The sequence below is a fragment of the Carassius carassius genome, chromosome 1 (assembly GCF_963082965.1).
Source record: "Carassius carassius chromosome 1, fCarCar2.1, whole genome shotgun sequence".
In the NCBI taxonomy this organism is placed as follows: Eukaryota; Metazoa; Chordata; class Actinopteri; order Cypriniformes; family Cyprinidae; genus Carassius; species Carassius carassius.
In genome coordinates, this window is record NC_081755.1 from 33423816 (window position 1) to 33438329 (window position 14514).

General features: G+C 39.4%; 1 protein-coding gene across 1 annotated transcript in view; it reads right to left on the reverse strand.

The window, feature by feature from the left end:
- Window positions 1-1405: 1405 nt before the first annotated feature.
- LOC132146590 (protein phosphatase 1 regulatory subunit 29) overlaps window positions 1406-14514 on the reverse strand; it is an 89590-nt gene continuing 76481 nt past the window's right edge. The window contains exon 3 of the mRNA XM_059557027.1: window positions 1406-4867. Within this exon, the coding sequence (XP_059413010.1) occupies window positions 1908-4610 (2703 nt within the window). The 5' untranslated portion in view covers window positions 4611-4867 and the 3' untranslated portion in view covers window positions 1406-1907. The remainder of the gene's footprint in view (window positions 4868-14514) is intronic.

Genomic DNA, 14514 nt, shown 5'->3' on the forward strand with positions numbered 1-14514 from the left:
GGACACACAATAGCTTTGAGAAACAGACTTTTGTGTACTTCTTGAAGTTTGAAAGCTCAGTCCACTGAAAGCTCAGTTTATTGTGTATGTATGGAAAACAGTTAGTTCAAAATGCCACCTCTTGTGTTCTGCAGAAGAAAGTAAGTCATACAGTTTTGGAACAACACAAGACTTAATCCAGAATTTAAAAACTATTCTTTTGAGCCATGTATCTAGAGGGGGGTGGGGGGTATAATTATACTTCACTGAGCAAACGCCATTCATTTTATTTCATGTGCCCATTGGATGTCTCACCTGTCACTTTATACTTACAGTATGAGAGTGCATTGAAAACTGATGTATATTTTCCCACAGTGCCACTAATCTAATTTTTTTGGTTTATTGGGCAGTGGAACTGTAGACTGAATGTGGTTTCTGTGAGAAAAAGAAAGAGTGATCTATTTTAATCAAATTGGAGGTCTTGGCTGCTTACCCTTGCACACTAAAGGATATAGCCTTGGTTAATTGCTAATTAGTTAGTCTTATATAACTGGACATTAATAAAATAATGTCTGACAATGGTGTTGGAGTTAATAATATTTGTCATTTGTTACAGTAAATCATACCATTAATAATGTATTATGAGATGAAAAGTCCAATGAGATCTATATTCAAGATTAAGTAGGAAGAGCTTGAATCCCAAGGTCGGTAGGTGATAAAAAGAGCATAAAATATCTACTCATTAAAAATAAATTATTTGTAATATATTTTTATATAATTTAATTAATACTTGCTACTTCTGTCATAATTGCAAATGGCAGCATCATGGAAAATACCCCCACCCCACTAAATAAATAAACAAACAAACAAAAGCCTGGAGAAACATGTCATATAAAGCATCAGTTTAAAAGGGTCAAGGTCACTTTGCCTGTTGAATGTCTCAGCTGTCAGCAACAGGCTTCCAAATGCCAATTAATTGACTAAATAAACTGACCTTAGGGCAGAGGAACAGAATACATACACTTCTGCTGCCAACAACCACTTTGTGCTCATGCTGTGATACAGGTGACAATGTAACCTCTGATAAGGAAATGCTATTAATAATGCATCAGTGATGAGAGGTGCACAGAGCTATGTCTGTTTAATCTCCAACATAGATCTACACATTTTCCACAGACCCTAGTAAATCTACAGTATTTTCTCTAGCACCCCTTGCACTATTTATGTCATCCTGCTCAGCACAGCAAGCAGCTGCCAAACACGGCTGACTATTCCAAAGCTCCCCAGGGAGATTCTTCTGTTTCATTTTTTATCTTTTCCTTCCCTCCATTCCTTTATTTTTCACACGAGGAGTGCTATTGAAATGTAAATTTGGTTGCTCTGTGCATAGTCTGCAATATGGAAGGGAGAAACTGCTTTTGACAGGTTTGTAGAAAATCAGCACATCATTTTATCCTCCTAAAACACACACTCATACACATTCCCGCCTAACAAATGAATGTGATGGCCTGTGATTCGAGTGGGAGTATAAACAGAGATTCTGTCTCAGGCTGAACGAAGGACTCAAGGTACATAGGTCTCACCATTGATATGAACGATGAATACACAGATGAATACTGAGTAAAATACAATTATTTCAATTGTTGACAAATGATAAGCCCATCTGACCTTTTTCACTGAGTAGGACAATGGATTATGCTCAAAATTACATCTCTTAATGTTAGCATATGTATGTAGTGTATCCTCAGGCTTTTTTACTCTCTTTCTGGCTCACTGTACAAAAACAGATTAAAACGTCTTGTCTTCAAATCCTGACAAACTTGGCTCTGTTTCGCACACTGCATCCATAACCTGACTTCTCACTATAGTCGCTCTTTCGACTTATCAGGCAGTGAAGGAGACCTTGTGCTTCCACGCAGTCACATAGATTACAGCTTTTGCTGTGCCGACACACCCTTCCAGTAGTCAAGGATGTCATGCAAGTCCTCCCCCTTGGCAAACTGGACCTTTTTGCGCAAGGCATTTCCGGCTGTTACATAACAGGACTCCTCGCGTGGACCCTTTCTATGGGGACGGAAGCGCTCCCAAATGCGCAATGTGTTCTCGGAGGAGTACTCTGGACTCGAGGAGTAGCCAGAGTAATTGTGGTGATGGGGAGAGAGCTGAGAGTAGGAAGCAGCGTCTCTCTTGGTGCGTGACAGAGGCTTGAGAAAAGAGACCCTTTGGGCTGGGGAGTCATGGAAACCCTCATAGTAAAGGGCAGGGACTGAATGACGATGCTCTGCACAGTGGTAGTCGGGGTGCACCTCCAGGTGCTGCTGAAGGCCCATCCCACCTACAGTACCACCATCAATGCTACAGCCACCACCTCCACCACTACCTACTAATGGGAGCCTCTCCATTGGCTCACCGCACCCCAGTGGGCTGCCCTTGTCTGGATACTGGCAGGGATCTGGGCTGTGGGGTTCTGGAACATCTAGGCTGTAAACACGACCTTTCCCACTGGAAGGGCGGCAGTGTCTCTTGGAAGAAGAGACGATGACAGCTGCATCGGCACTCATCTGTCTTTGAATAGGCCTCACTGCAGAAGCTGGGGGAGGCGGACGGTATGGCGGTGACACAAAGGCGCCCCCTGTGATCCCAGGTCTCTCGGACAGTGGAGCTGTGAAGGGAAGAGGGGGTGGAGGAGGAATTTTTGGGGAAGGAAGGACTTGGCAAGTATCACTGACACTGGTAGAAATGGGAATCAGTCCTCTGGTCAGGGAGGAGGTAGAGGTAGGTGGGGGTGAGGTGGGACCACTTGCTGTGGTGGAAACAGTAGAGGTTCCAACAGAGTCCAGCTTTAGGGCATCAATGCAGTTGTTAATTATCTGGTTGACCTTGTCAACCTCCATCGCAATTGTTGAAATCTCGGAAGCTGATCCACGGCCATCATCATCTGAATCATCACCCAGGTCGCTTCCATCATCCCCCCTGAGGTCTTCCTCCCGAATACCATGTACCACAGCTCCATCTCTCCCCCTTTCGTCTACTCCTACAGAGGTCCTAATATCCATATAGTTGCCCTTAGTGGCCATGGCCTCTGAGAAGGCAGTTGCCATCTTCTCTACTTGAGGGATGGAGGACAATCGTGAGGAACTAGTGTTGGCAGAAACATGGCCAAGCATGGCAGAGCTAGATGAGGAGGACATGGGTAGTTTGCCATGGTGATGCTGATGGTGGCTTTGCTCATGAAGTTTCTGGACAGCTGAAGGGTCATTTGCAACTGCTGCAGCCACCTCTGGTCCGTATCTCATTTCCAGAATGGTCTTCTTCACACAAATGGATTTCTCTTTCTCCACCTGTCGGCGTCGTCTTCGCAAGCAGTAGTAGACAAACCCGAGAACAATCAGCATTCCAAAGAGACAGCCAACAATTGTCATGATGTAGTGGGTGGTCGTGGAGGGTGGAGGCATCAAGTCATTTGGATTTGGAGCTCTGGTAGAAAAGGATAAACAAGTGTGGTTGTAGCGCTGTGAGTTGCGTATAGATGCCACGCAGAAGGTGTAGTTGGTGTTTGGTTTGAGCTTATTAAGGGTGATCATTTCCTTTTTATTTGTCAATTTCATCACATCTGACACAAAGCTCTGATTATACTGCACCAGGATGTACATCTTGCTGTATGGCCTTGGAATCTGGATCAGAAGGGATGCAGAGGAGAGAGACACATGCTGCAGTTTGATGCTCGGACTAAATGCATTGTCAGAGGAGGAGGAAGTTGTAGGCTGATGGGATGGTCCAATGTGGTCAAACAATCCAGGACCCATGCCAGAATAATCAGGATCAGGTGGCAGAGATGTCATCCCTGGAATTAGCACCCCATCCCGGCAAACAGAGGAAAGGATATAGCGAGCACTCCTTCCATGCCCAGCCACAGGACTTAGCAATGGATAACCAAACAGCTCCCGTGGGGTCTCGCACTGAAGTCGATCATAGGTGTGTGTAACATTGTTGAAGATCTCTAACCAGGTGAGGAAGCTGTAGAGCTCACAGCCACAATGGAAAGGGTTTCCCGCAAGCTCACATTCCACGAGTCCGCCTAACACAGTGAAAGTGGAGTGGTCTAACCGGGCAAGCTTGTTCGATGACAGGTCTAGGTTGCTGAGGCTGGGGCACTCCCAGAATGCATTGGTGGCAATGACTTCTATGAGATTGTGCTGCAAGAAAAGACATTGCATGCGTCCCAGACCTCGCAACATGCCTTCAGTCAGGTTGGTTAGCTTGTTATATCCAAGTTGCAACACCTGTAGATTTGCTTGGCTTGCAAAAGCACCATCTTCGATGTATGAAATCTCATTCTTGGTGAGGTTGAGGTCGGTAAGATTTGTGAAGCGACTCAAGGAGGTGAAAAAAATCGTTTTGATCTTGTTCTCATTAAGTCGCAAGTCATGTACTGTGTTGTTGATGTGCTGTTGGATTGTCTCATATGGTGGCTGATTCTGGCTGCAGATGGCCAACCACACATAGCCTTTATCCCCCTCGATGAGCCAGCAGTCACCTCTGACCAATGCTGGCGGGCATAAGAGCATGAAAAAGGGAAGGAAGAGGAGGGTGGTAAAGGAAGGAGTGAGGGCAGTCAATAAACTCTTCATGATGGGAGTGGAGAGGAAGGGTTATTTTAAAATAAAGGCAAACAAGGTTGGATTCTTATGCGAGTCCACTATTGAGAATACAGATTTTTCACATATGCAAAAAATGTATTTTCTTTTGGGCTGTCAAAGCTGTTGACTTGTCATAGTTTCTTGCAGAGCCATTTTTGCTCATATCCAGTATAGCTGAGTTCGTGTCTGATTTTTTTACACGCTGATTTTGACTTGAAAGACAACTGCTGGAGTCCTCTCTGTTGAATCTGTCAAATAAAACAGAGAAAGAACATATGAGCTTAATTTAACAAATATGACAAAATATAATCATTTGTATAATTAATACAAAAATAAAAACACAAATACACACATATTTTTATTTGATTTTATATAAAATCTGAAATAAATGATACATCATGACAATTTTTTTAGTCAAATTCTACAAACTATTTGTCAAATATAGCTTCATTAGAAAAATAAATTATAACAATTTGGATATTTATCACTTTAAAACAGAATATGTAGCCATTCCTAACATATGAGTCAAAAAACATGACACAATAACATCCCCTAATCGATAATTAGGGGATGTTAAATAACCGCACAATAATGAAAACCACTTCAAAAACTTTTTGAGAATCTCAAATCTTATCTATGCATGCCTTAGTTCAAACATTTAAACTGGTCCGTATTTTCATCACAGCTAATTATGAGATACCACAAGCACTTGTACAAGCTGGCACAAATGCATGAATTTGAGTATATGTGCTTAGTTGCTGCTGTAAACTCCCTATATAAAACCAGGGAAACCCATTTCCATTTGGACCATTTCCCAACAAAATCATTCATTAGCTGTAAGAACAAACAGTGCCCTACCCTTGGATTTAATTGTCTTAATCATTAGGACAGTAGTAAATGAGCCGTGCGTTGGCTTTCAAGAATAGGGCTCATTTATCTCACCCTGCCACCTATCAGTCAGGCCTCCATATAGACAGCAAGAGGGGATCGTGATATGACAAACATCATTAATCAACCAGCCATGCAAGTTTTCCCATTTCATGAACAGCATTCCAGGCCCGCTGTATGTCAGAGAGGAAAATATGTGTAGAAATGGAGGATTAAAATGCTTTTGCATTGTGCCAGACATCGCCCTCCTCTGAACGCAATGGAAAATAGAATTAATTTCTGATGAGTCTTACAGTAGCTTTTATTCTTATGTTCTAGTCTTGAGCACCATCAGTAAACACTCAAGTGACAGTTACAAGAATTTGTGATTTAATCCTAGGATTATATGTCATCTGGAAAAAAATGTATGGCTTCTTTCAAACAACAGTCTAGAGTGGCCTCAAATATGAAATCTAGGTTGTAAAAAAGTTTGCAGCAAGTCCTAGTAACCAAGCTATCTCCACTATGAAGGCCAAGGTTGTTAAACCCTTCTTTGACACAGATACAATTCCATCTTTTTCTCCCTTCACTTCCCCTCATTATATTTTCTTTCAATCTCTTTGTCTTTCACACCCACTGTGTTTCATAATTTCTAACTGTCATTCAATTAATTGTACAAAAGCTTATTTGCTAATATTGAATAAAAATGTTTGCTAATCGTGATTCATTGCCCTGAGAGTAATTAGAGATCTTCTGCTATGGTTTTTAGATCACTACAGAATCCCACACTGCAAAATATTAATGAAACAAGAACAATGACAATTTTAGTGAAACATGCAATCACAAAACATTCGTATTAAGGGCTAAGACTAGCAGGCAACATTTGCAGTCTGATCATGCCTACATCTCGATGCCCCTCCACCTTATCTCACTTGTTCCTCTCTTTCTCACTCTCACTTTCTTCCTCAGCCCACCAGAGATGTGATCTGGTTTGGTGCTCCACATAGTGAGGCCCAAAGGAAGCTTTAATTAGGGCTGGGACTAAAGCAAGGAGATGCATCCCAATGAGAGAGCAGTCTGTATGTGTGAGACCGAGACCAGCTAAAATAAATGAAGACTTATAACAATCTCAGTGGGATAGAAATCACTTGTTTATTTTGCGACTCAAAACCTTTACACCATGAGATATTGACTGATTGCACACAAAGCATTTGCTCTCCTTTTTTCATTCATTTCGTGCAGTCGTCAGAGCAACAGACAGATTGGCACCTGGTCTAAACTTGGAAAGTGCTCTTGTTAGGAGTGCCAATTAATAATTGGTGTCTCTCCAAGATTATTACCTAATTAGTTACGATGATATTCCTCTATATCTAAATGACATCTGTTTACACAAAGAGAGCCTATATTTAAATACAGGTAAGTACATATTATTGGCAGTGTTATAAGTATATTAAGTTTCTTGTTTTCCCCCTTAATCTTCCCGTCTGCCAGCCTATTCTTTGAGTAAATCCTAACAGGGCCTGAGTGGGTGGTTTGCTACATGGAAGTGTAAGAAGTTTCATTTCAGATCGGTGTGTGTGGGAACATATGTGCCAAGATTTCATGTGATATTGCGAGATATACCAACACACGAGAGGCTTTTGATAATATATGTACTGCGTAGGCGCAGAACAACACACACCTTGCCATGGTTCTGCTTTGTGTGGTGGTGATAGCTGAATTTGAAATCCCCAGAGAACATCTATATAAACATGCATTACAAATGTGTATGCAGACAATCTGGTTGTTGCGCTATATACATTTCAGATGTGTTTTAACTTTCCACAAGACTCAAATGCAAATATTTTACTTTTGTTTTAAAGTATAGGTAGAGAAATATAGGGTGAGAAATGTGAGGAGGAGGAGAGAAGCAAAGAAAACAATAGCATATTTAAAGATTTGGCATTGGTTTATGTTTCAGGAGGTCTGTGGCGTTGGTGGGAAAGGATCTCTAGGTGACTTCTGAGGGTTGGAGAAGGGTTATGACACCGTACCTCTGCTGGTGCCTTGTCCTCATTGCTGCTGACTAGAACAGCACTGAGACCAGCTGCTATACGGACAGCACATCACCATGGTCTTATTGTTTCCACTGACAGGTATCTGGGACAGTGTTGACGCTGATGCAAGAGAGCAGGCTGGCCATACTTTCCTGTAGCATTATTCTGGAGGAAAAGTCAGGCAGTGTGTGGTGATGTGAGGCAGTTTGAGGCAATGTGAGGTGGTGAGAAGTGATACGAGTCGTTCTGAAGCAACGTGAGGTGGGATAGTGTGAGGTGGTCTGAAGCAATGTGAGGTGATACAAAGCAATTTTAAGTGATGTCAGGTGGAGTAACTTTGAAACAGTCTGATGCAATGTGAGCCACATGCACTTTAAGAGTTCCGTGTCAGTCAGACTAAAATAATAATTTGCCCTGTAATAAAATGTCATGTAAATGCTTCAGTAATATTGGATTTTTTTGCATTTTTGCTGGAAAACTGATCTAAATAATGCAATTGTAGCTCAGCTTCACGTAGAATTCATATTTATAAATGTTAATTGAACAACAGTTGGCCTCGCTGTAGTGCACTTGCTCTGAAAGACAGAGGTGATGCACAAAAAACCATGGCATAACCCTTAGCCCAACTAAACTAATTGAAAACATATTTAATTTAAACCTTCAAATGTCAAAATATATTACAAAATGCATCTTTACAAAACTTATCAAAATGAATAAGTTTGAAGCCAGTAAGTTTTTTTTTAAATACTGAGTAATATTAATTAACTACATGTGCTTACCATGGTTAGGATTAGGATTAGGGTTTGGTTTAGGGTCACTTGCACATCAAGCTTAATTTATTATTATTATTGTACATGTAATGTGTAAATGTCACGTGGATCTTCCCGTTATGTTCCTGTTTGTCCTTATTTGGTTTGGTTCCTGTTCTCTTTATTAGAAGTCACCTGTTTATTATTAGTTATCCTCCTCACTTGTCTGCCCCTTGTTATCTGCCCTATTTAGTCCTAGCACGTTCTGTTCTCCCTGGTCTGGAATTGTTAATATCAACCCTTGCTACATGTGTTTTCCTGTTTATCTAAGCCTTAGTCTGCATCTGTTTGTCCAAGTAGATATGACACATTAGTAATGAGATATTTCCCATATATCCCATAATATATGTCAATGTATATTTTTATAAGCATTTGGGGTCTGATTGTGTTTTTTTTTTTTTTTTTTTTTAAGAACTATCTTATGCTCATCAAGGTCACATTTATATTATCAAATCACAGTAAAATCAGTAATATTGTGAAATAAAGGTTTTCTATTTGAAAATATTTGAAAATGTCATTTGATTTTATAATCTCCAGTGTCACATGATCCTCAGAAATCATTATAATATACTACTGATTTGCTGCTCAAGAAACATTTATTATTGTTATCAATACAGAAAACATTTGTGCTGCGTAATTTAAGTCTGCATTCATTTATTTATTTTTAAATGTGGTACAGGGCTCTTTTCAGAATAAGACTTTTTTTGGGGGATTCTTTGATTAGTAAAAAGCTAAAAAGAGCATTTATTTGAAATAGAAATCAGTTTTGATCATTTTAATGCATCATGAAGAAATTGTTTCTTTAATGTATAATTACACTGTAAAAAGGACACCTTAAAATAAAGCGTAACCCTCTATTATTACCATGCATTTAAACATTGTGAAACTAATAAGAGTAAGTTTAAAGTAATATCAAACAGTGTGGCTTGATACAAGTCTTTTTGAGGTGATGAGAAGCAGTCTGAAGTAAGGGGTATAGAGAGGTTACGTGAGGTGGCATGAAGCAACGTGAGGCAGAGTAACATGATGTAAGACTATTAGTGTGAGGCATGGCAGGGGCGTAAATTTCGTCTAACAGTAGTGGGGGACAATAAACATATAAAATTTCTCGAGCAATTTTTGAAGTGGACAAAAATAATACAGCTAAAATTGAACTTGTAAGTATATGTATACACAGACAAAAGCCTTACTACTATTAGCGTAGCAGGGAGAAGGTGTCAAATTAGACAACTTCAAGCTTTTGTGGTGGCACCGGGAAAGCGTTTGTGTCCTTTGTAGACATTACTATCTGTCAAGCAGGTAACTTCATTATTGCTAACATAGCGGACTCATCGAAAAATACATTGGCATCATCTGTATTAAACAGAAAATAATCCCTTCATCGGATGTTTAAGTGTATAAAATAGCCTTGACAGCAGAGTTCCACAACTCTCGACTTTGTTCTCGCTCACTGGACTTGTGTGTGTAGGTGATGCAGGGATGCCATGGTTTAAAAAAAAACAAAAAAAAAACAATTGCTACTCAAAACTTGCCCAAAATGAGCCCAATCACATTTTCGAGGGGGTGCCCTAATTAAATTTGCATTCCACAGGATAAAAATCAAGTTATTGGTATCGATTCAAGGCGCGAACATTAAAAACCACCTACAGCAACAGTGTTAAAGTACTTGGACTTGGCAACAATGAGTGAGGTAATATAAAAGAGGAAAGCAGGCATTTGGACCAAAGCACATTGAGGGAAGGGAAGGGGAGACTCAAAATGTTTCTAAACTTAAAATGTATTTTTGCCTTGTTTGTGTTTGTTTTGTTTTACAACTTACAAAGTATAAAACTTTGTTTTTTACAAACAGTGTGGTTTTAAGCATTCTTTAGGGGGGGAAATCTGTAAAGTGATCTGAGACTGTGTGAGGTGGCTTGATTCATCAGGCTTGTTTGCCTGTGGTGAGCCAGAGCTCAGCCAATACTGCATAACATCTGCAGCAGGAGCCATGCCAAGCCTATAACAAACCCACGGGGAGCATATGTTTGTGTATCACACACCTGTTGCCTTACACAACATCACTATACTTATAGCTGGGCTTTAGAGATGTCTGTCTATACACATGTACAGACTGTGTTTAGTCAGTGGGGATGATTAGTAGTCATTATGCTATTGGCACCTGTATGTGCGGAAAAGATAAAATGTACGTGATAAGCAGATAATAAGACGTGATAATTTTAATTCGGTGCATTGTTGAACTTTCTACATAAAAACCTGTCAAATCATGTAACGTGAATGACATACAATGTATTACTCGAAAAAAAAAAAAAAAACCTAAAAAGGCATTTTATTCATAACTCATATATAATATAATGCATTATTTAAGTAGTTATGATGCATTAATTATGCTGTGTAATGCACCTTATAGGCTAATGCAAAATGGAATCATGTGAAAAATTGAAACCATGGTTAAAAGCTACATTATGGGACACTGATAAAGCTGATATTGCGTGACTCCTAGATGTGGGTTCCAAGTCGTCTTTTATTTCCTGAAGCAAATTAAAAATAACATGGCTTGGCAAACGATATGTTCGGTTAATATGTTCTTTCCAAATAAAATCCTCTCCCTTCTACCACGCGCTCTCTGTTCTCTGCAGTAACTTTCCTAGCAACAAATTGCATCCATTTCAAGCTCAAAATAGTTTAAGACATACTTTATTTGGGTGTTAAATACAGTAATTTGATGAGCACAAATGTTAGTAAATCTCATTGCGTGATTTATTTGAATAATCTCCTCCCATAAATGTTGTGTCTGAAAGGGAAACTCCTACAAATGCCTATTCAATAAGGTCAGGCACAAAAATAACGGTGTCCATGGCTTTTCAGTGCTAATTCGTCACTGCGCTTCTTTAGTAAAACCTGACAGTCGTATTTTAACGCCAAAAGACGGTTTGCGCTGGGCTAAGCTGTTAGTAAAACTGTCCCCAAAACACATATCAATTCATTGCATTCTAAATTTGGTTATAATTATTTACAAAATGTACAAAACCAAAAGGTACAAGACAAAGTTAACAAGACACATTTTATGAAGTATTGTGAATGACATGATTTAAATAATTTGTCAAAAAATAGCTGTGCTTTAATAAATACAATTTAAACTTTTACTTAAATTTCATTATTTATTTATTTATTTATTTTTTGAGGTAGTGTGCCAGATGCTTCAGGTGAGCTGTATGAGTGATTTTATTTAATTTAACCTCTTTGGTATAGCGGACTATCAATTCATATAAGAAACAACATCTAGACTATCCATCCAAAAATTACAATTCTGTCATAAAAAATATATTTTGGTTCCAATGGTTTTTCACTGTGTTTTTGTCTGTACTGTACAATGGAAGTCAAAGGGAAACAAAACTGTTTAGATACCAACACTCACACATTTTATATATATCCACAGAAGAAAGTAAGGGTCATTGCACACTGAAGGTCTTTGTACACTGAATCCGAAATTCCAAAAGTCTGAAATTCTTGTCCGTTTTGCGCATTAAAAAAATAAATATGACACTGTTTTGACGATCCAAATGCCATAGTATGAGTGAATGCCAAAATCCAGAATGACCACTGACAAGTTAATCCACTTCGTATTGGAAGCACAAAGCACTTTATTACAAGCAAAGTGCTGAATACAAAGATATGGAATATAAATATAAATATAAATGCTTGGGATAATCCAAAAGCTCCTTTATACAGAGGTGGAACTATCCTTTATTTCTAACACAGTCACTGTATTTCCTCTTTCTCTTTTAAAGAGGAAATACTAGGTCCATCCAAGACAGAGAACAACAAAATCATCCTCACAAGACCCCATTTCGTGTTGTTTTGTTTATTTCTTCGCAACAGATGAATTAATATGCATTGGACTCAATGTGTAAGGTTTCTGTGCGTGACAAATTTGTAGGATGACAAATAAAATAAAATAAAAACGCATATGAAAATGTTGTGCTCAGTGTGCAAGGACCTTAAGTCATACCAGTTTGAAATGACTTGCATGTATCCATTATTACATAATTTATAGGCAAATTATGTTTTCAAGTAAAAGTGGCACAGTCTACCCATGCTAACCTGAGAGTAGTTCAGTAGGCTGACCGCCACCATGTGTCCAGGAGTCTCTCAGTTGATGCTCATACTGTACTTTCCCCAGAGACAATGTAAAGGACAGACTGAGAAAAAAGTGAGTCCAACAGTGAGAAAGGCTGCCCAGCCTGTGATCTGTGAGTGAGATTCAGACTGTGTAAGTCAACTTCATCCTTCCAGTGGGAAGTGTGTTCTGTTCAGGACTCAGAGTGCTAGCAGGCAACACCCTGATAAACACACACAACACTTTTATTCAGATTTGGCACCTTTACTACTGGAAATGCTCTCACACAGCAACATATACACACAAGGCCCCCTGCAGTAACATGGCGAGGCACAGCGTTGTTCCCCCCAGCAGGGAGGTCTGCGCTCCCTTCTCTAATTAGAGCAGATTGATCCCTGTACACTGTGATTTTGTACGGTCCACTGCACCATGTTTATGTTTGGCCTCTAGGCTTTGGTGTGTGTGTGTATATATGTGTGATTGTGGAAGAATGAGAAGTTTCTTTTTAAAATCCTGGCCCACACGCAGTGGTTTGTCCGCCCTGATCAAGTGTTCATCTAATCGTGAAAGGTTTTACTGTTTAAGCAGCGGATGAGGGCATTCTGTGCCTGGTTCTTTCATTTGAACTCTGCTCAGAAGGAAGGGAAACTGTCTCTCTGCTAAATCTAGCATCATTACAAGTGTGCCAGTTTTCATCATTTACCTATATTCTGTTCATAGGGCTGCCAGAGACTCCCATTGGAAGAGAAGAAGAAGAAGAATCAGTACAGATACAATAGGGGCTACAGCCCTTTCGGGGCTTGGCCCCTAATAATTTGATAAAAAATATTTAGTATAGTATTGCATTTCTTTTATTTATTTATTTATTTATTATTATTATTATTATAAGAAGCTTGATTTAAGAGAGCAAAGAGACTAAATTTCATCATATGCAATGTTTCATAAGAGTGGGTGATTACTGCTGAGCTTGTTTATCTTCAGTTGTTCACCACAGTCCTCTGATTGATGGATGTTTCGCTCAGGAGTCATGTGTAGTGGTTTATTACCTGATATATAACTTAACTATAATTTAAAAATGAAGTTGAAATAATGCTGACTCATGGCTTCCATAGGAGCATACACCATAGATCACTGAGTTTTGACTTTGGGTCGTTCTCAACTGAATCAATTAAAATATATATGTATATTTTTTATTTGAATAAATATTTTTACTTCCAGAATATACAATAAGAGAAGGTTGAATTATTGTATATGTAAAACATATACATGTCTAAATTCAGTTGCATTATAAGATTTATTATTGAATTAATACATTTACTTTAAAATAGTTTTTATTTTATTTATTTTTTTATGAAGATGTCAAATAAATGAATAAACTAAATTTGCATGATGCCCCTGGCTGAACTGAAGTAACAGATTCTGCACTGGATCGTCTGTGACTACCATCAACATCTATGGCTAACCAAGCAGACTGATGCCTTACATATGCTCACACACAAAAACATCTTGCACACCCAGCACTTATGCAGCTGAGCACTAAAACATGCCTCCTTGCAGCAAGGGGCTGTTCACGGGACAGCCGCCCATTCTGTTTAGACAGCCCCTTCTGTGGAGAGGTTTGGCCTAGCAGGGGAATTCAGACACCAGGGATCAGACTAGAGCAGCACTCACTGCCCCACGGGAGAGAAGCAATCGAGTGGATAGGGGAAGGAAATGAGGTCTACATGTCCCATCATGCCTCGCCAAGGACGGAGCTGTGCGACCCAGTTCCCAGCATCTCAGGTCTCCATAGAGAGAGATGAGGAATGTCCCAAATCCTGCATTTAACCACACTGGAGAGTATTTAGCATACATTCCTGCCCTTCACCTACACTTCATGACACATATGCCATGTGCTCCTGCCTCTGAACTGCACTAACACAGTGACTCGTGCTTTACAAACTAACTCATGACTTTCAGCTCTTCAACTTTGCATTTTCTGTCTGCAGGGCAGTATTTAACTCTTTTCATGAACTGATAATAAGAAACACTGTACTCATACAGACATAGTTTGGCTTACATAATTC